At 48.7% G+C, this 20,419-nt stretch overlaps 1 protein-coding gene across 4 annotated transcripts in view; it reads right to left on the bottom strand.

Moving 5' to 3' along the window:
- Positions 1–20,419, bottom strand: part of Fam117a (family with sequence similarity 117 member A) — a 65,924-nt gene that overhangs the window by 23,545 nt on the left and 21,960 nt on the right. Inside the window, exon 1 of one of the 4 annotated variants that reach the window (XM_021641648.2) lies at positions 18,660–19,067. The exons of 1 other annotated variant lie outside the window; for it this stretch is intronic. In XM_021641648.2, coding sequence (XP_021497323.1) covers positions 18,660–18,855 — 196 coding nt within the window. In that variant the 5' untranslated portion in view covers positions 18,856–19,067. Of the gene's footprint in view, positions 1–125; positions 282–18,659; positions 19,068–20,419 lie in introns of those variants that run through there. 2 more of the 4 variants (XM_060386900.1, XM_021641649.2) reach the window with 2 other exon arrangements.

The raw sequence follows: 20,419 nt of genomic DNA on the forward strand, positions 1-20,419 counted from the left end.
ATAAAGCTTCTTAGAGACTTGGACCATCGGCATCTGTGGAGGAGGGCTTAGTTTCCATTGCTTGAAAGCATCTCCTCAGTAGTCTCATGACTGAGTGTAGCAGTGGTAGGGGCTTGCGGGCATACCGGAAACACCTAGGGAGAGGGCTCTGTCCTGCACTCCTGTGATTACTGCTAAAGGATAGGAAGTGTTGACAAGTCACAACGGTTGCTTGCAGCTGGAAGATGAACCGGTTTCGTTTCTGGAAAGCGGCCCTCTCAGATTTGGGAGCCTGGGAGAGCACCACAACAATCGGCTCCTGTATCAGAGAAGACAAGCCAGTATCATGACAGGCAATGACAAAGCAGCCGGCGCTGGGGCATGGGCTGGGTGCCTGCAGGAGGGTGGAGTGTCCTGTTTACAGCACCGTGGGGTATTATCAGCCCATCGCATGCAGCAGCCACCACAGCTCAGCCACCTGGCGAGGCACCCTGGCACCAGGCCAGACCATTTCACCACGCAGCTGAGCAGTGGCAGATGCTTTGGTTCTTGGGCAACAGCAAATGGAGAAAAAAACAAAACAGCACATACTAGATAAGGAGCCTTAGGTGCTATCTTCCAGAGCCACTTGGCCCTGTCTCCCAACTACTACACTTGTATGACTTCGGGGAGAGGGGCTGAGAGGGAAGAGGCCCAGCAGTCAGGTGGTATCTGCCCTTTAGGGGACTGTCGCTGGAGCCAGCAGCACACACAGCAGACAACACCTTTAGTAAATAGGTTTGAGTGCCCACTAAGCACCAACGCTCTGATAGTCTCTGCTGATAGGAGCAGGGATAGGACAAGAAGCGACTGGCAGGGTAGACGAGGGCAAGGCCGATGCCACTGCCCCCTCAGTGCCAGCCATATATCACCGGGCACACCCCCTGGGCGCTTTTGGAAGGGCCACCAATTCATCTCTATCTCTCCCAAGACCCCTCCCCGGAAATCAACCCAAGCTTAGCCCCAGCAGAGGAGCTCCAAGGACAAGTGGTACTTCTTAGGACGAAGACTACGGACAGTGGAGGACATTAGACGCTTCTGGTTCTTCTCAGCTTAGCCAGGGGTAGGGAACCAAGCGATTTGCCAGGAGAAATCAGCCCTGATCAAAGGGTTTTGGCTGGGCATCTGGAAGAACAATTCCATCGTTTCGCTATCTTTCAGGCCATGCAGGAGGGAAAAACCCAGATGGAAAGATGCATGTACTCTTTCCTCTGCTACCAGCTTGTGCCTGGCCTTTTTAGTATAATACTCCCCCCCACCCCCACCCCCCCAAAAAATGTAGGAGAGACATAATGAGATTTTACACCCAGCAAAAACTCAACAACTAGCTGGTTGGACAAACAAGGTATGAGTCATTTTCTCATGCCGTCAGGCTTCGAAGCATTCTCAGCGCTAGCCTTCCCACCTCCCCGCCCCCTCTTTTAAAGAGAAAATGGCGCTTATAATAAATGCTGCAGATATGTTACAGGAAAAAAGAAAATGCAGATGAGCGAAAACCCCAAACTAAGAGCTATCCGTGCCCTACCCAGAGGTCACCACGGTGCTACGTGTATCCTTTGTTTTCCCCCATGCACATACGCATGCTGGTGTTTACTTTTGTTTTTCAATCACTGATCTTCACTTAGGGGTGAGTAGCAGGGAAGGCCGGGGCATTATGTTGGGACACTACGGGTGGGACAGTATGGGGGGGTCCCGCCCCACCCTGTCCACTGTGGTGCAGCACTTGAGAAATCCAGAGACTAGAAAACAACAGGGTCTCAAAACTTCTAAATATTTCCCCAAGAACAGATTCGCAGCACACAGGGGAAGTTCCTCCACACAGCCTCACAGGGGTTGCCTTTACTATTTCTGGACACGGGCTGGGACTGAACAGCGTAGGTGGCCTCACGGGCTCCCTACGCTTCAGGGCCACTTCACTGTTTAGCTCGGGGACACGTGGGTTTTGGAGAGAGGTTGTAGTAAAACGGAAACCCCCGACATCATGACCCTACGAAGGTTAGAGGACCTCCATGGAAAGCCCGTCCATCCCAGGCATTAAGGCTGGGGCTCTGAGCAGGCTATCTTCCTTCTTTTTCCCAGAGCTGAAACTTGAACTCAGGGATGCACTCTGCCTCTGCACCATAACCCCAATCCTGACTAACATTTCCTTCAACACTAAGTCACGGCTAACTTCAACCTTCACTGGGAGAAGACACTCAAGAGGACTAGACTGGAGCTGGGGGAAAAGTTCCATCATGCTTCCTCTACTGAGAAGACTTTACCCAGGAAAGAGCAGAGGTATTTGTGTACACTCGAAGAGACTTCTCGGCCAAGCCCTCCATCAATCACTCTGACTCCATATTTAAACGTACAACTCAAGAGAGAACCACGGAAACCATGTCTGGCTTCATGTCTGACTTCCCAAAATGGAGATCACAGCTGCAGGCAGCCGGGGGAATGGGCCAAGAGAAGCTTTTTTGGAGATGTCACTGTGGGAAAGAAAGTAAGGAGTACACTAACTCTGTGCATCTCCCAGGAGGCAAAGGGTAACCCCAGAGTGTATGCCCGGCCGTCGGAGAGGCAGGCTGCAAGGGCCTCTGACATTTGTTCAGTTCTCGAGAAACTGCAGTCAGAAGAAAAGGAAGTAGTGTGAACTTTTCACCCTTTATCTCAAGTCTCTGAAGAGGAGTTCTGTAGGATTGTAGCATTCTAGAGACAAAACAAACCGCCAGCAGTTACTGATGGAAGCATGTTTTCCTTTATGATCTAATGGGAGCCTCTGCAAGCAGAGCACACGCAGTAGCCTAGCCTCCTCCCATAAAACAATCCTCACCTCGTGGCTGTCTGAAACCAACAGGCTCCTTGGGGACGTACAAATTCAAAGGATGGGCAAACATCTTTCTCCTTGCTTCACTTCTAACGGTAACCTGATTTCTATCAAACACAGAAGTCATGACACCCAGTCAGCTCTGAAGTTAGCTTTTGAGGTAGATGGTAAGAAGGGAGAACCAGATTGGGGAGGTTCATCAATAATGAATTTTGCAACAGGACAACTGTGAAACTGTACCCTGCTCTCTACGCAGTTTCTGGGCACCCCACATGCTCAGGCATTTCCCATGGGGCAGAGTAAAAGAGTATATCACCTCACACTGAAAGGTGAACTCATTACTCTAAGGTCAAAGTGCAAAGTGAGGCCCTTTCTTCCCCAAATAGAAGATTTTTTTTTTTTAATCAAAAACATTTCCCACCCTTATATTTAGTCAGACTCAACTGTTTCATGGCTTCCTGGCTGCCATGGTTCAGGAAATACTATGAACCGGAAGGTTTTAGTCCCTTCCAGGTAGGAACCAGATGATCCTACCTGGGACTCGGAAACATTGCTTTAGTCACTCAGCATGTCGGTCATCTTCATCAAGAAAAGATGAAGAGGATTAAAAGTGAGAGAAATTCTAGTGAGGAAGGTAGAACCAATTAAAGGAAAATAAGCTTACAAGCTATTTTTAAACAATCAAAATAATTTCCACTTTATGAATAAACCATTAGTAATTTTAACTCTATCCAGTCTGCTTTCTTTCTGGCTTCCAGTAAACTTCTAGGCAACATATGTTTAGTTTAAACAACTAATATGCAATTCAATATAATCCAAGTTACACGAAACCTCTATGAATGCTGACAGAATTTGACAGGCCTGTCTTGCTTCCATCCACCCAAAAAGGAAAATTGTTTTTGCTATTCCTCTTGTTGATTTGGTCCTGTCAATATTCTTTTCAGTTTGTGTTCATTCAGAACTGTCTTTATGGAATTCTTAATGTAAAGAGTTAACTGATGCCAAGACGACTGGGCCAAAGGTTATGAGGAAAAGGGTATTTACACAATGCCAAAATGTCACCCCATAAACCACTGAAGAGAACAATATGCGTTTACAGTGAGATCTGGTCGTCACTACCTGAACTGGTCTAATTTAGCATGACCAGGATGGAGGTACAGCTCATAGACACAGCATTTGTGTATGAAGCCCTTGTGTTCAATCCCTGAATCCCTGTCCCATCTTCAATGACAGCATTACTACTTAGGAACAGGCTGGTACTTTATACTTCCTAAAGTAACCAGTATGAAGACACAACTTTACCCATAAAAAGCCTATTTTTGTTTTGAGACAGCATTTCACTATGTTGCCCTGGCTAGCCTCGAACTCAGATTCACCTGCCCTTGTCTTCTGAGGAAACAGGAAAAAAAATACAGGGTCTAGAAAAGCTCAAAAATGACTTTTTTGATTTGTTTGTTTTCCTTGACAGGGTTTCCCTATGTAGCCTGACTACCCTGGAACTCGCTCTGCAGGCCAGGCTGGCCTCAAACTCAGAGATCTGCCTGGCTCTGCCCCAGTGCTGCTGGGATTAAAGGCATATATGTGATGGAGAATCTAGCTTGACAATGGGACAATCTCAACTCACTCATCCACACTGTGTGAGGGAGATTTTAAAGTTGTCTGCCCCTAAATACAGCACCAGGAAGAGATTATTACAGGTTCCTGACTCAATATTTGCCCTTGAGCCGTTCCAACTCCTAAATGGTAAAGAAGAGAGCGGCTGCTGGCCAATGGAGCTCAAGTGCAATCTCAGAACTCATGTTATCATCTGGGGCACAAGAGAGAAAAAGAAAACAGGACAAAGTCAGAGGTAAACACGCACAACAGGCAGCTAAGACAGCTGTGTTACAGGCGCCCAGATGTCCTTGCCCACCTCCTCCCAAGCATAAATAGTGCTTAATTTACCTGTGTCTGGCCACAGCAGAAGGCCTGGTCACATGGCTAGGCAAGCTGCAGTAAGCACCAAGCATGCTTAGGAGCACAGAGGGCACACAGGTTGCTGGCTTGCACGGCAACTGCTCGCTACAGTTCGCTAGCTTGGACTCTGACAGAATTCACTGCACTTAACTTTGGTTTTTGATTCATTCTGGGCTGGGCTGGGCTAGGGTCACATAACAAGGAACAAGGGCTCAGTTAGGTTCCTCAGAACCAAGAATGTCAGTCACTGAATCTGCTTGGCCTCATTGGTGAAAGCCTGTGGGAAGGTGATTGGGGGAGCAGTTCAGTAGTAGGGCATCTGTCTGGCATGGCTGAGGCCCTGGGTTCAATTCCCAATGCTGCCAAGAGCAAAAACAACAACAAAAATGTGTGAGGACGATCTCGTACCACTTGCAGAAAGCCTGGATCATCTCCTCGCTCAAGTTCTGTTTCACATCCCCAGCATCACACGGGAGACAACACAAAAGCTCTGCATCCCACATCGAGACTCCCTACCTGGGCCTTGACCTTCTGGGACTGAGCTGGAAACCAGTGGCAAATTACCATACTGTGCCCTGGCTATGGAAAAACCCCAGAGTGTGCTGGGCAACATTCCAGGGCAGCCCCTGCTCTGGAGTCCTGGTCTTTGCCAGTCATTCAGATTTCCTAAGAGAGGCACAGAGGTGTTGCAGTGCCTCCGGGCTGAGCCAGCCTGAAAAGCAAGGCTAGATGGCCCCAGTTTCCAGAGCCTTGACAACTGCAACTGAGCGGCCTCCTAACAGAAGGCTGTTCCCCGGTTACCTCTCCACGGGCAGCTTCCAGAGGCTGAGGGTAGGTGACACACCAGACCTCCTGCCCCAAGCTGCTTCATGGTAATGTCACCTCCTATAAGTAAAGGCCAATCTTACTGACACAAAAGGATAATTGGACCCAGGAAAACAGTATGGGATATTATCACCCACATGTCCTAATGCAGCTCCTGAGACCCAGAAGGTGAGTCCAGGTTAGCCCTTTGGAAGCAGACAGCGATGTATTTGCACAATGGCTCCCACACAGACAACTAAGCTTCAGACAACCCCCTGGGAGGTGGAGGGGGGGCAGCTTTGGGATAGGATCCAACCAGAATAGTGGTGGACATGGGCAGATACATAAAGAGGATCATGGATCTATAAAATCTGATTGTTTCCCAAGGGCAAGCAATCGGGAACACACGGTGGATGCCCAAGGTCTACTTCACATAGCTGTCTGGACAATGAAAAAAAAAAAAACAACCCTTTAAGGACAGCTTAATTACAGCCAGGCTAACCAAACGCACATCAGCAACAGCAAGCACCAGAGATAAAGGATGCATACCAAAAACCGAAGATTTTCAGAAAACCACCTTCAAAAAGAACAAAAAGATTTATTTCTTATTTTTAAGCATTGGTGTACTTGTGTGTCTGTGTGTGGGGTTGTGTATGTGTCCACAGGCGCCTGTAAAGGCCAGAAGAGAGTGTTGGGACCCCTGAAACTGGAGCTACAGGTGGTTGGGGGCTACCCAATGTGGGTACTGGGAACTGGATTTGGCGTCTCTGTAAGAGCAGCAAGTGCTCTTAACCTGTGCCATCTCTCCAGCCACAGAAAACTATGCTACACAGCAGAGCCACATGCGGTGACATACAATCTGCAGTCCCAGCAGTCAGACAGCGGAGGCAGGAGGACGGCAAGCTCTGCAGTAGCCTGGGCTACACGGTAAGAATCTGGCTCAACTGACCAGAATAAGTAGACTAGGGTTCACTCATTCCCTGCAGCATAAGCAAAAATGACAAGAATGATTAAATGTCTTTAAGGAGCATGGCCAGATGGCTGAGGTGCTGTGGAGTGAGAGGAAAGGGTAGGATACAAGGTCTGCCTGTTCCTCTAACTCTGCTTAGTAATCCCAGACCCAGCCTCCTTGGGCCTGGGGTTAAGGGAAACGTTCTAACTCCTGCCCCACTAGGTGCGGTGTCGGGCACTAAAACCACACAAACTCCCCTGGGGCCTACCACATTCTCAAGGCAGAGGGTACAGTAACTGCCCCGAATACGGCACAGAAGAGCCATCTGGCCTAGGCCCCGTGACCTGACATCACTTTCTACGCCAACCCTGTGGATTCACCCCTCTGTCCTCTCCTCTCTAAGCAAATGAGAAGTGGCTCTGGCACAGAGGAGCCTTCCAGTTCCACGTACTTTAAAAAATGAAGAGCTCAGGTGTTGAGCAGAGGAGTATGGTACGGGCGTTTGTTTCATATCCAAGAGAGGAGGTGCATTCCCGCAGGAGGCGCGTTCCCGCAGAAGACACTGGACACACAGGGCACGCTCAGAGTGGCGGCACGTTGGGGCAACCCTGTCCATTCTAATGCTGGATCAGTGCGGAGCAGGGACTGCATCTGCAAACACACAAACTGGTGCCCAGTCCATTCCCGGGGTCTCATACCAGTTTTGTCCAGCTGGAGAAGGACAAGCTTGCAGGCTCTTGAAAGGCCATCTAACATAGAGGCAAGACCCTGGCTCCAACCCAGCATGTTATGCAAACTCAAAACAGGTCCCATAACTTCTCAGGTATCAACTGTTCCATCTGTTAAGTGGGGAGAACAAGAGATGTTACAAACAAAGGAGGAGGAGCCTGACAGTCAGAGCGGCCTAGTGTTTACTAGCTAAATGTTTACTTGGAAATGATCTGAAACTGGTTGTTCCAAGAGGGAGTACACAGGACACATACATAATCTTTACCTAGATTTGCCTGCTAGCACGCATGCCATTTGGTTTACTGATCGCTGGCTGTCGCGTGCATTTCACACCCACCCACATACTTAACACGGACATGTTCACTCAACAAATACACAGAGAGAGAGAGAGACTTTTATTTCTCGAAAGGAATAGGCAATGACAAAATGAAAGGCTGGAGATGAAGAGAAAGGAAAAGGAAGGCTTGCTAACTGGTGAGGGCTTTTGGACTCTGCTCCTTCCCCTGTAAACAGCAAGCACTCAAATGTTCTGTTTTATGTGGACAGTGACCACACAGTTTAGACGAGTTATATAAACTGATATAGTCAGTTTCTGTCTCTTTCTGTGCTGTGGTGTGCATGTACGTGTGTGTGTGTGCGCGTGTGTGTGTGTGCGCATGTGTGTGCACATGCATGCACAAGTGGAGGCCAAAGTCTCCCTCAGTTGCTTCTCCACTGAATTTTAAATTATTTTGCTTGGCCAGGTGTGGTGGCGCATGCCTTTAATCCCAACACTCAGAGGAGGCAGAGGCAGGCAGATCTCTGTGAGTTTGAGGACAGCCTGGTCTACAAAGAGAGTCCAGGACAGCCAGGGCTTGTTACACAGAGAAACCCTGTCCCAAAAAACAAAACAAACAAACAAAAAATGTTTTGGTTTTGGGGGCCAGGATCTTACAATGGAGCCTTGGCTGTCCTGCAACTCAAAGAGATTTGCCTTCCTCTGTCTCTGGAGTGCTGGAATTAAAATCGTGCTCCACCACACTGAAACTTAATTTTTAAAAATTATTTGTGTGTGGGGGGGGGGGGGACTACAGGGAACAGCATGCCATGGTGTGCACGTGGAAGTCGGAGGACAACCTTCAGGAGTCAGTTCTCTCCTTCAACAATGGGATCTGGGGACTGAAGTCAGGTCAAGCCCGGGGAAGCAAGCGCTTTTACCCACTGAGCCATCCTACTAGCTCTACCTCATTTCTGAGACATGGTCTCTCACGAAACCCGAAGCTCACAGATTCAGCTGGGCTGGCTGGCGTAGGAGCTCAGAGATCTCTCTCTCCTCCCCCCAGCGCTGGAGTAGCGGTTGCGCACCACTGCGCCCTGCCTCTGCTCGAGGGCTGGGGATCTCAATCAGGGTCTCAGGCTCGCACAGCGCGCACTTTACCGACTGAGCCATCTCCTAGCCCTTCCTTCTTTCTTGTTGTTTTTTACTCAAAGACACCAAACTTATGAAACAAACAACAACAAAACATTATATAAGCCGAAACAACTTTATTATACAGAAATGTCCTTTATAATATTTGTTAAAATGAGATTTTTTTTTTTTTTTTTGCCTTACAAGGTTGGGTAGTAACTGCAAAAGAAAGTTTACATACAAGCATACAAACATTAGGATATGACATAATTCTATAGAGACAGGAAAGTGATCCTGTAGAGGAAATTAGTAACTCCAAGAAGCCGGCCAGGTGATGCTCGCTAGATGGAGATTTCACCCATAGTTCAAGCCCTCTGTTGTCCCCACTCCTGGGAGCCACTAAATACAAGGACCCCACTTCCAGTTAACTAAGAGCAAGATGAGAGACATGCTTTGGCAGACTGTGTGCTCCAGGCTTCTTTGCCATCAGGGATGTGGGAGTGGTGGTGCCAGGGGTTGGCCACCATGGAGGACTAAGTTGTTTTCATGGCACCTGATGGCCACTTGTGCCCACGCCCTGCCATAAGAACCCACTATCCACATCTGTCTTGCCCCCCCCTCCCCGCCCCGCACTGGGTGCTTTTTATGGTTTCACATGGTCACACATAAGAAAGATACCCTCTCTTAGGCATCCCTCAGGCACGTCTTCCTCACATGATTCCAAACTCAGGATCCACAGCCATGAGGGAGGAATGTCCGTGTGCCCCCAGTTCCCTACCTGTCCCTGGTGAGTTACTCCTTCCCGGTGGTAACTGCCTATCTCAGAACAGCCAGAAGCACTAAAAGGCCGCCACAGCCATACCACACATACATGCCACCATCCTCCCACTATCTGCCAGTCTATAGTTCGCAGGATAAGCCCAAGGTGTAGGCAAACCCATTGTGTGCAAACCCTGGAATGCCGAAAGAACTGACTTATCTTTGCAGCCCATTTCCGGTTCTCTTTTAATCAGTCTACCAGATGCACCTTGTGTCTGAAATACAGATATACAAACAAAAGGGAAACAAAAGCTGGGGATGCGGGAGGCCTGGGATGCCATGCCCGGGATCAAGCTCACAACAGACTTCCATGTGTGGGAAGAGACCTTTGCTGAGTCGAGCAAAAGGGCTTTGCCAGTCACACGGCTGTGGGCAAGTTCTTTTCTGGGTCTCAGTTTCCCTATCTGCTAAAACAAGGAAACCCATCCTCAGCAGCAGGACAGCGTGAAGGCAGATGTAAAGACGTGTGAGTGTCAATCATGAGCAGCAAGAGACAGACAAACGAACACTGTCAAAACAAAGCTATTTTAAGTCTCAAGTTCTCTGAACAATACAGGTGAATTCGGGGGCCTCTCAGATTTGGAATTCTCAGCCTCTTACTATGGAAACAGCTGTTGATTGCTTTTCTGCTGCGAATGCAGAGTGGCTCGTGCGACGGCGCCACTGAGAAAGCGCCCAGTGCTTCCCTCGGGTTAAGAGGTGCTTGTCCCCTGGGAGGTGGCTCCCACGGCCCTCCTCTCTCCTCTCCCTCCATGCTATGCTGTATTCACTATACAAGCCTCTGGCTGCACATCCTCCATCATCTACGAGATCCACACTCACCTTCCCACCTACCGAGTCCTCTGTAATATCTGCTGGGCATGAATTAAGTGGTCCTGGGACAGCCTGGCAGGTTTCTGCCCAGCTACGGCTGCGGGGCAGGGAATGCACGTGTTCGCAACAGTGGTTCTCTCGAAGCCATGTGGGGCGATCAAACAGGCTCAGAGAACTCTCAAGTGGAGGGAGTACAAAGGAGGGTGGAGGGAGGAAGGAGAAGAAAGAGGGAGGACCTCGGAGGGAAGAAGGGCTGTCTGCCCTCCTGATCGCATGTCCACTCTATTCAAAGTCACACCCAGCTAGGCAGGTTTGTTAAACCATTTTGTCTAAGTCACTAGACCCGGGGTTGGAAACAGGGAAACAGACTGGATAGCAGTCTAAACGTCCAGGGTTTGGACAATGATCGTGAATACCTCTCCTACCTTTCCCCACTTTAGCAGGGAAAGAGAAGGAACAGCCATATCTGACGTTAGGGGATGGTGTCTGGCAGAGGGAAGGGGGCTTTCAACCTGATCACACTTGGAAAAGCCACCCTAGGGTTCCACTAGTGATTCTGCCTAAAAAGCCTAAAAAGCCACTGACTAATTTTGCAATTCCTGCTTTTCCTTGCTGTACAGTACAGCGCGACCAAAAACCTGGTACTAGCCTGTCTGGTGTGAAAGGACACTGGGCACTCCGTCTCCTTGACCCACCAACCATACCTACTTCTAGGCCAACGGCCAGGTAGCTCAGACTGACACTCCACCAAAATCCTTCACATTGTCTGTTTCCATGGATCCACGTGGTGACTGCCCACATTTTCCCCCGGCTTTAAGTGTGTTTGGAAGAGAACCTATAGGCCTAGCAACGACTTCCATGGAAATGCAACACCTCAACCACCAGCTGCGCTTGAAGCCCAAAAGCCAGGATCAAAAGGATTCAAAGATGGAACACTGGCGCTTTGGGGAGCAGGCAGGTTGTCCTGCAAGTAACTGAAAAGGTAATCTAGAGGGGGACCAGAGCGTATGGGGACCAGGAGTGGGAAAGGCCCTTTCACATGAGCCTGTGCTGGAGGTGTGGCTCCCTTCTACACTCCACTGCATTTCCAGCAACTCAATCCAACAAGTATTTATTGAGGATGACACTCCCCATCAGCCCCAGGCCCTCCCTCAGTAAAAGCACTCAAATCTCTTCAAGCTGTGGGGTGGGTTCCACTGCCCTTGAAACATGAGGTACCTGCTTCTTAAAAAGGCACACACACAACTTCCAGGATGGGGCAGAATGAGCTACAGAGATTTGAGAACACTCCCGACTAGACAAGACTACAGCAATGGCACTCTGTGTATGGGGGTGGGGGTGGGGGTGGGGGTGGGGGTGGGGGTGGGTGCTCGTACGCACGTGTATGCACTGTTGGGGACAAACACAAAGTTTTGCACATGCTAAGCACACGATTTACCACTGCACTATATCCCAGGCTCCAAAAGATATTACTTTTGAAGGAGAAAGGAAAGAAGACAATAGACACCTATTTAACTTTAGGGAAAACACACTGGCCAACAGGAAGGAAGGAAGGGAGGGAGGGAGGGAGGGAGGGAGGAAGAAGAGAGGGAGGGAGGGAAAGAAAAGGAAGAAAGAAAAGAAGGAAAATAAAGGAAGGAAGGAAGGACCGACTGACAGACGAGGAAGGAAGGAAGGAAGGAAGGAAGGAAGGAAGGAAGGAAGGAAGGAAGGAAGGAAGGAAGGAAGGGATATTCAAAACCCTGTAGTTCTATAATTAGCCTTAACACACACTGACTATTCCTTTATTCTGTGCCTTCTCCAGCTTGCATTTATAATTCATTTGCTTGTGGATCTGATAGCACCTGCTTTCAGAGCGGTGTGTCAAATCCTACCTTTGACCTTAACACCTCAGTGCTCTTCTGAAGGTTGTCATTTCAGATCATGGGATAAGGGTCTTAGGTGGCAGAGCTGCTCGCACACTCACCTGTTCCCTAACAAGATGGTTCTCTGGAAAACGCTGCCGGCCATTAGCAGATAAGGAGCTACGGTCAGGGATGGGGGTGGGGGTGCCCTAAATTTACGACTTTGCCCTGCCGAATACTGTCCACCTTTTAAGATGACACATTCTGGCAGCCTCCAGTAGAACGCATCCACAGTTCTTAATCATGGCCCGACTGCCTGAGAGCAATCAAATCCTTCAGAAGAATCTTCCCAGGCTTCCACACGCTCCTTTTAATAGGGAGGTGGAAACACAAACTGCTAATGTGCAGGCGGGTGAAGCCTGAGGCACTCTGGCCTCCTCCTGTGTCAGCTGTCTCAGGCCCATGAGCGAATCTGCAGACCTGTGTGCCTCAACAGGGCAGGGTAAGTGTCTGTACATGGCCAAGACTTCGGTTCCAGGTCCCCTGGGGCTGGACTTGCAGTTTTCTTATTATGAAATACTCCGATAGCGTTCTTTTAAGTTCACTTAAGCTGTTCTTGATTGGCTGCGGTACTCCCACGCAGGAGAATCAACTGAAGCTTACTCAGCCCGAGGATAACCATTTAAATGGCTCCAAAGCCAGGCACGCGGCTTCGTTGTAACTCTAGGGAGGAAGCAAAGTGCTGGAAAGCTAGGATGTCCAGTGGGCACCGTGAGCTGGAAGTCTTCGCGTTCACGGCCAGCTGTGCCCAGGAACGACAGCCCAGCCGGAGCTCCAGAAGGAACTGGAGCACGGATAATTTATGAAGTTCAGATAGTATCCTCAACTCTTCCCTCCCTGAGACCAGGATTTGTTTTTGACCTAACCTTGTGAATAGATTTGGCTAGTGTTTGGTTAATTCATACTCTGCAAGCCAAATAATGGAATCTCTGTGAGGCTGTAACTCAGGCAGAGGAGAAAGCTGAGCTCGGTTCTTACTTGGCTCCTCTTGGCTTCTAAGACAGGGAGTAGGACAACTTCCATATCAGGAGGGCAGAAATTCCACATCAGGAAGGCAGAAATTATAAAGTCATCACGAGATTGTCCAACACTCCTTAAACTAGCTTGCTGCTGGGCATCTGTGCTGGTTAATTGTGATTGCCACCTTGTCCGGGTCTAGGATCATGGGAGAAGCAGGCCTCTGGGTACATCTCTGAGGGACTGCTTATACATATTAAGTTAATTGAAGTGGGGACACCTACCCTGAAAGTCTGGGTGGCACCATTCCTTGGTCTGCCTGGAAAGAAAGTGAGCGGTTTTTCCCTCTCTGCCTCCCTAGTGCAGCCGGGACAAGGGCATCGAGCTCCTACTCTGCGCTTCCCTGTCCTTTTGGGCTCTACCCTTGAACTGCAAGCCAAAATGAACTCCTCCTTCCTTTTTGGTCAGGTATCTTGTCTCAGCGACAAGATAAGTAACAAATATCCACTTGTCCTGTGAAACAGGAAAGAAACACCAGGTTTACTTTTCCAGGCCTTAAAAGGGCTCCAAGCTGCCCACAGGTAAGACCGGGCGAGACCAGGTAAGACCAGGCAGAACACTCGAGCTAGTATTGTTACAGGGCTTGATACACGTGACAGGATCTATTAAAAACTCCAAAGCTAGACCTGTCAGAAAATGTCAGGTTGCGACGTCAGAAGGACTCAGAGTGACACTTGGTAAGAACCTAGAGGCAGCTGCTTAATTCTTAACAGTCCTACTGGGATCAAGAGGATAGTGTGGACCTGGGGCCTACCGTGTGAGTCAGAACACGCTGACTTCAGCAGAGAGTGCAGGCAGAGTTCTCCTGGCTATCAAGCCCACCAACTGCTTTGGCAACACTCAAATCCACTTCGTAGCTATGAAAATTTTGTTTCCTAGAGATCTGTGTCTGGACCAGGAAGAACGGTATCCTCTTACCACCACGCTCCACAGTGTTCTACAGACCTGTGTCACATAAGGACTTCTCACACTACTGAATGCTGTGCTATCCAAAAACAAAAAAACAAACAAAAAAAACACCCTGAAGAACACATGGTCCCACATCCCTTTGGGTACCCAAAAGACTGGCAATTTCCCTGCTAATGACATCCTAGAAACCAGAGGCCCCTGACTTCAAGAGAGTCATCACTGTGGATAAACATTTAAGGGTCAGATGCTTCACAAATGCACTTCATGACCATACCTGAGCCTGGAGCAGCTATGGAAGACAACAGTTAGGAGCATCAGGCTAGGGAGAACCGGAGTGTCAACGCTCCCCAAATAGAAGCTGTCTCAACCACGGGTTACAGAACAACCGTGGCTCTTTAAGGATTTTAACTATACCCCCAAGCTTTATTGTACCAATGTGACTCCTTGGCAGAGAAAGTTGCAACTCTATTTTCATCTTCCATCTGTTTGTGGTACCACAGGCCACAAGGATGAGCACTCTCTCTCAGAACCTCTAATACACAACCTCTTTGCTATGGCTTCATAGCCTTCTAAACACCCGTCCTCCAAGAGCTAAGTTCTCAGAGCCAGGCAAGAAAAGGCCTTTAATAATTAGCGATAACATCACAAGTAGCAGTGTCACCTTATATTCAGGAAACAGCCACTCCGGAGAACACTCCCTATGTCCCTCTGGGGAATCTAGTATTTTAGGGCAGCCATGACTAATACCAGCGCTCACCGATCTGTTCGGAAAACCGAAAGGTAATGAGAAAAAGAAAAAAAAAAATTCAAAACAGGAGATAGGCCTCACGTGACTTCCGTTTAATTTTTAAAATATGTTCTCTGTAGTTGGAGTTGTTAGGTTGACGGTAGGGAGCCATCAGGAAAGAGAGGGAACAAATGTGCTTACCAGTTAAGAGTTTATGTAAATTCGAACGAGCTGCGTCTACCGAATACATGAGAGCTGACAAGCGTGGGGGTGGGGAATCTGTATGCCACTTGCTGATGATCTGCCACAGAGACTGAGGACTGACTAGAAACAGATGGCTCCGTTCACCCTAAAACATGAATAAGGGATACCGGATTGCCGCCTCACTCTACTTTAGGGTTTTCTGAAGTGTGCATTACAATTTTTTTTTTACATTGATTTTTACACTGGAGTAAGTAAGAGTCAGGTGCACTGTTTGGGACAAGGATAAACTTTTGTACAATGACTCAACTCTGCCACTGACAGCATGAAAACAGACCTAGCTAATGTCTAAAGAGTGTGGCTGTGTTCCAATAAAACTTTATTTACAAAAAACAGGCTCAGAGCCAGACAGAACCTACAGGCTATAATTACCCGCTCCTGGTTTAAAAAGGTTCTGGTGGAGTCTGGTGGTTCCCAGGCAGCATCTGGTTTCCCAGGTTTGCTGGAGAAATAATTAGCAAAGTTTAATTAACTGTTATCTTCATGGGGCAGGAGATGCAGATCTGTGGAAATGTTTGTGCAGCATTCGCAAAGCCCTGGGTTCAATCCTTAGCACCACAAAATAAACAACAAAACTAGTGTTTCCATTCTAGGGGTATGGAGAAGGAAAGAAACACTTAGGATAGATAAGACTGGAACCCAGGAGGAAAAAAAAAATCACTCCCTATCCCTGTTTTATCCATCATCATTAGGTTCTGGAAGCACACAAAAGTTAGCAGCCTCGAACTGGCTTCAGACACACACACACACACACACACAAACAAAAGAATTTACTTCAAGGGGCAACTGCATTGAGAAATTATATCCTGCGTTTCCACTACCCACCAGTGGCTCTTAGCTTTCTTAGAGTTGGCCCTCGTTTCTCTCTCAGCTCTTCCAGCTCCAGCTCATAAAAATAAAGCCATCCCTTCTGGATGAACAGTCAAGGAAGGTAAGGCCACTCTTTGCACCAGAACCCTTTACATAAGGCCTAATCTATCTTGTCAGGAACACAGCAGGGTGCGTGGCAAGAGATAACTGCATAGGCAGAATATTACATCATTGGGGATGGGAAACAGAACAGTGACGACACTTAATTGTTCCTGAAACCCAGTCCCAGCTCTAACAGTTGTGTTTCTGGGACCTGTTTAGAGAGCTCATTTTAAAACATGACAGAATAAAAATGCAAGAGGCCCTGAAATTCTGAAACCTGTAGCACTGGTTTCAGACCAATCTGGGTTTGCTCTTTGAAGCCCGAAACAGCAGTGGGCTCTTCCCTAACAGCAGTGCTCTCGGAGTAGTGCAGTGCAGCGAAGAGCAATGGGCACGGTAGCAGTACACACTTTACAGGGCCTTTCCTGTGCCAGGCACTCTTGAACTCAGTTAGCTCTTATGATATGGATGCTGCTGTCCACAGAAGAAAGGGAGTCCAGAGACTTCCTCAAGAGTACGCCAGCTAGTAAATAGAAGAGCCTGTATTCAAAACCCAGACTACTGACATCATTCTTTTCAGGGTCTGTGACAAAAAAAAAAAAATCCCTGGTACATGTCTTAATGTCCTCGAGGAAAAGTCCTGCACACTTCCCAAGACATAGAAGAAATAGAAATAACCTGAAGATACATGAAGGTAAGGCTCTCGGGCACAAGCCAAAAACCAGGGACATCTCCTTCCCCTCCCCCCCCTTTAATGTTTGGCCACAAAGAAGACCAATGGGCTCAGGCTACTGTTTCCTCCCTCTCTCCTACCTACTGAAAACCTAACGATAATCCTACCCCATAGGCAAATGTCTTTTGAATACCTCTGGGATATTAACAGGTGGAGAAACAATGGACCAACCAAATACATCATGCAGGAACCCATTCAATCTGCCCCAAGTCGCCTGACAAGTTACACAGACCTCTGGTTTCCTGTTTTCATCTGTGTCTTTAGAGACCCTGACCCTACAAAAGGAGCTGGCCACGTAAAGAACCCAAGCCTCCACGGTGCTTTCCCTTTTAATGCCAGCTCTGTAGGAAGCACAACACCACTGCTCTTCAAACAGCGTCTAAGCACGGCACAGGCGAGGCTCCTGTCCATTCCTACCCAAAGGTTCTGGGGCTTGCTGCTCCCACTTCCCTGGGTTTCAACAAAGCCCACACAAAAACCAACAGGTTTGTAGCCTTGTGGTTTGCTTTATAGTTGATGATAGGCATGAGTTTGTCTGGGCATTGCCGCCTTCTACACCACCAGATTCTACACATACTTTGACTACTCGGTCACCATCTTGCTACCAGATTTGACCAAGTTCTGCGTTCCAGGATGTGATACTAACACATACAATGGGATCCAAATAGACTTGGCTTTCCACCTCAAAGACCTGATGAATCCCATTCGTATCTAGCAAGACTCTTGTAAGAGAATACCTTCAGGAAGGGAATAGGAAACATCCAAGCTTAGCTTACCGTAATCTGCAAAAACCCTAAGAGACTGGCTTAGAGAATGTCACATTAAAATGGCAGGGACCATAACTTCTGTGCATTTGGTACAAACTTAGGCTTAGGAAGTGTGCAATGATCCTGTCACATCTGGTGTGAATCAAAAGCAAACTTCACTTTTAACTTACTGCCAACCTCCTCATGCAAGTAGGTTCCTTTTCCGTTCCAAAGGGCCTGCATTTGTGGGTCCCATCACAGCCTTGGGTGTGAAAGCAAGGTTAAATTTGCTCCACCCTAATTTCCCCACACCCACCACATCAAGCTGCTATTAAGAAACTGCTTCGGCGCTGTTCAGAAAGTGAGGTATTTGCCACAGCATACTGGATTGTAAGCACTACCACGTTGCCTGGGAATGCTCAGGACAAAACCACCTTCGGAGGAGGCAGGGTGCAAACTTGCCCAACTCCTGTTCATAAACCCACACGCATGGGATAACTGGAAGGAGACAGCCATATTAAGCAGGTCAAAGATAGGGGAACACAACTTCTGGGTTACACCGAGAGGAATGTAGAAAATCGGGAACAGAGGTGCGTTTGCACGGCAGTAAAAGCCGTTAAACTAACTAACTTATTCCAACGGGCTGGGTTCAAATCACCTCCTGGAAGAGGCATTATGGGGAGCGCACGTGAAGTGGTGGAGAAAGGAACTCAGAGAGCCATTCAGAGCGAGGCTGGGGCCAAACTCAAGCTGGAGAAGTAACACATGGCTCCACCCGGCTCTCTTCCATGCCCCTCCCCCTCGCCGAGCAGGCGTCCAGCGCCCACCGGCTCCCAGGGAAGCCCTCGGCTGCGGGAGCCCACAATACTCCCTGCACGCACCCCAGCCCTTCTCACTCCGCCCGGGCGGATGCTCCGGGCCACTTTTCGGTTACGCCCCCCAACCCCCACCCAAAGTTAGCTTCCATCTGCCAGGTCCCTCCCCTCACCTCCCAGACCGGACTCCCGGCACTCTCCGTCCGGGGGTTGCACCTCACGCTCGCAGCTGCTCGCCTCCGCTCCCTCCGCGAACTCTTGTGCGCCCCTTTTTCCCCTGCCTCGCCTCCCGGCCACCACCGCCCCCCTCTCCAGACCCTCGCCCCGGCACCCGCTCCGGACCCGGCTCACCTGCGCGGCCACCCCCGTCCCGGCGCTGGTGCGGCTGCTGCAGCTGGAAGGGGACCGTAGCCCTGAGTGGCTGCAGCCCGGCCCGGGGGGAGCCAGCGGGCGCCGGTGGAGAGCAGCCCCGCCGGAGACCCCCCGCCCCTCCGCGCCCCGGCCCCCAGGAACCTCCGCCTCTGCCGCCCGCTGCGGCCCCCGACATGGCCCACCCAGCTACCTGCCGCCTCAGACCCAGGGCGAGCCCCACACAGCCCCCAGCCCCGGCCGCCGCTACTTATCTGCCCTACGGGCGGAGACCGGCCCCCTCGACTTAGAGTTTCAATTGGCCTGTCGAGGTCCAGGACCTCCCCCCGAGCCAATCTACGGCGGGGGCTCTTCTTTTTCAGAGGGTGATTGGTCCGGGTGCTCAGCCATCACCACGAGACCCCACCCTCCCGCTTTTCTTTTTTTTTTTTTCCTTTTCTTCTTCTTCTTCTCCACCCCCCTACCCATGCCCTTAAGGCTGCCGATTGGTCCTTCCGATAGAGGGCTGGTTCTCCAGCACCGCCAATGAGAAGGCTCAGGGAGGAGACTCGTCACACCCAGGCCCAGGTAGTATGCAAATATATGCCACGTGATATAAGGCTGTGCAGGGGGCGGGGCTGAACGTGGATTGGACTCAAACACTAAAGAAATCTTTATACTGGGGTAGTATCAAACTCCTAAGCAGTTCTGGAGGGGCTGAGGAAGCCTAACTTCAAAAGCCATGACATTTAGTTTAACCTGAAAACATTGGTTTTCAATTCTCATTGAAAGTCCATTGCTGCTGGCAAACTCCAAACTGAGGTACTATGCATTTATACAACGTTTGCTATCCTTTGCGTGAGCTTTGCATTAAATTCGTACACTTAATGGCTACTTTGCCTCACATGACACTCATTTGTCTTCTTCGTTTCCAAATCCCTTCCTGAAGCTGGTCCAATCTCAACAAAAACAGCTGCTAGTCTGTAAATTAACTTGAGACTTTAAAAGGGAGCTGGGAATTTCCCTACAGAGCCATCCATTGTAAGTCTACCGAGCAAAACAAAGTGACTGATAAATCTGCCTGAGTTTGATAGTGGCTCCATTAGGAAATCTTGGTCTTCCCAGCTCAGTTGCTCTCTGACCTACAAGTCAAAGACCATATGGTCCCCAAAGAGCATCCTTGCAGTTGTGAAAATTTATGAGATATATAATATATATATATATATATATATATATATATATATATATATATATGAAGGCATTTTCAGGGGAAAAAACAGAATTTAAGACATTATTAAAACTATTGCTTCTTAAAAAAAAAATGGATTACCCTTGCTATTTTGTTCTATATATGGAAAAAGACACAAGTCAATCAACCCTGGACTGTCTGTGAGAAGGGACCATCCAAGTAATTGGATAATTCCCTTTAGATTTATATTTAGTTATGAATTCTAATTTTGACCTTGCTACTGATTTGTCTTTCTATTTCAGTCTTTGCCGAGTTTAGTGTTAAAAGAAAGGTATTCCCTTGAAGGCACACTTACTAATCAGGGGAAAGGAAGGAAGCTGGGAGTGTGCTGTGAGGGTACCTTGGGATTAAATACTGAAGACAGATAGTGCTCAAAGTGGGAATTCGAGGGTTGGCTGGATACTAAAATCAGCCTGTGAACACAAAAGAAATGAACATTCTGTAAAAAGATTTTTTTTTTTTTTTTGGAAAGACGCAACTTTCATGTTTTAAGGATTTGTTTCGAGATATGGCA

This window comes from Meriones unguiculatus, chromosome 7, assembly GCF_030254825.1.
Source record: "Meriones unguiculatus strain TT.TT164.6M chromosome 7, Bangor_MerUng_6.1, whole genome shotgun sequence".
Classification (NCBI taxonomy): Eukaryota; Metazoa; Chordata; class Mammalia; order Rodentia; family Muridae; genus Meriones; species Meriones unguiculatus.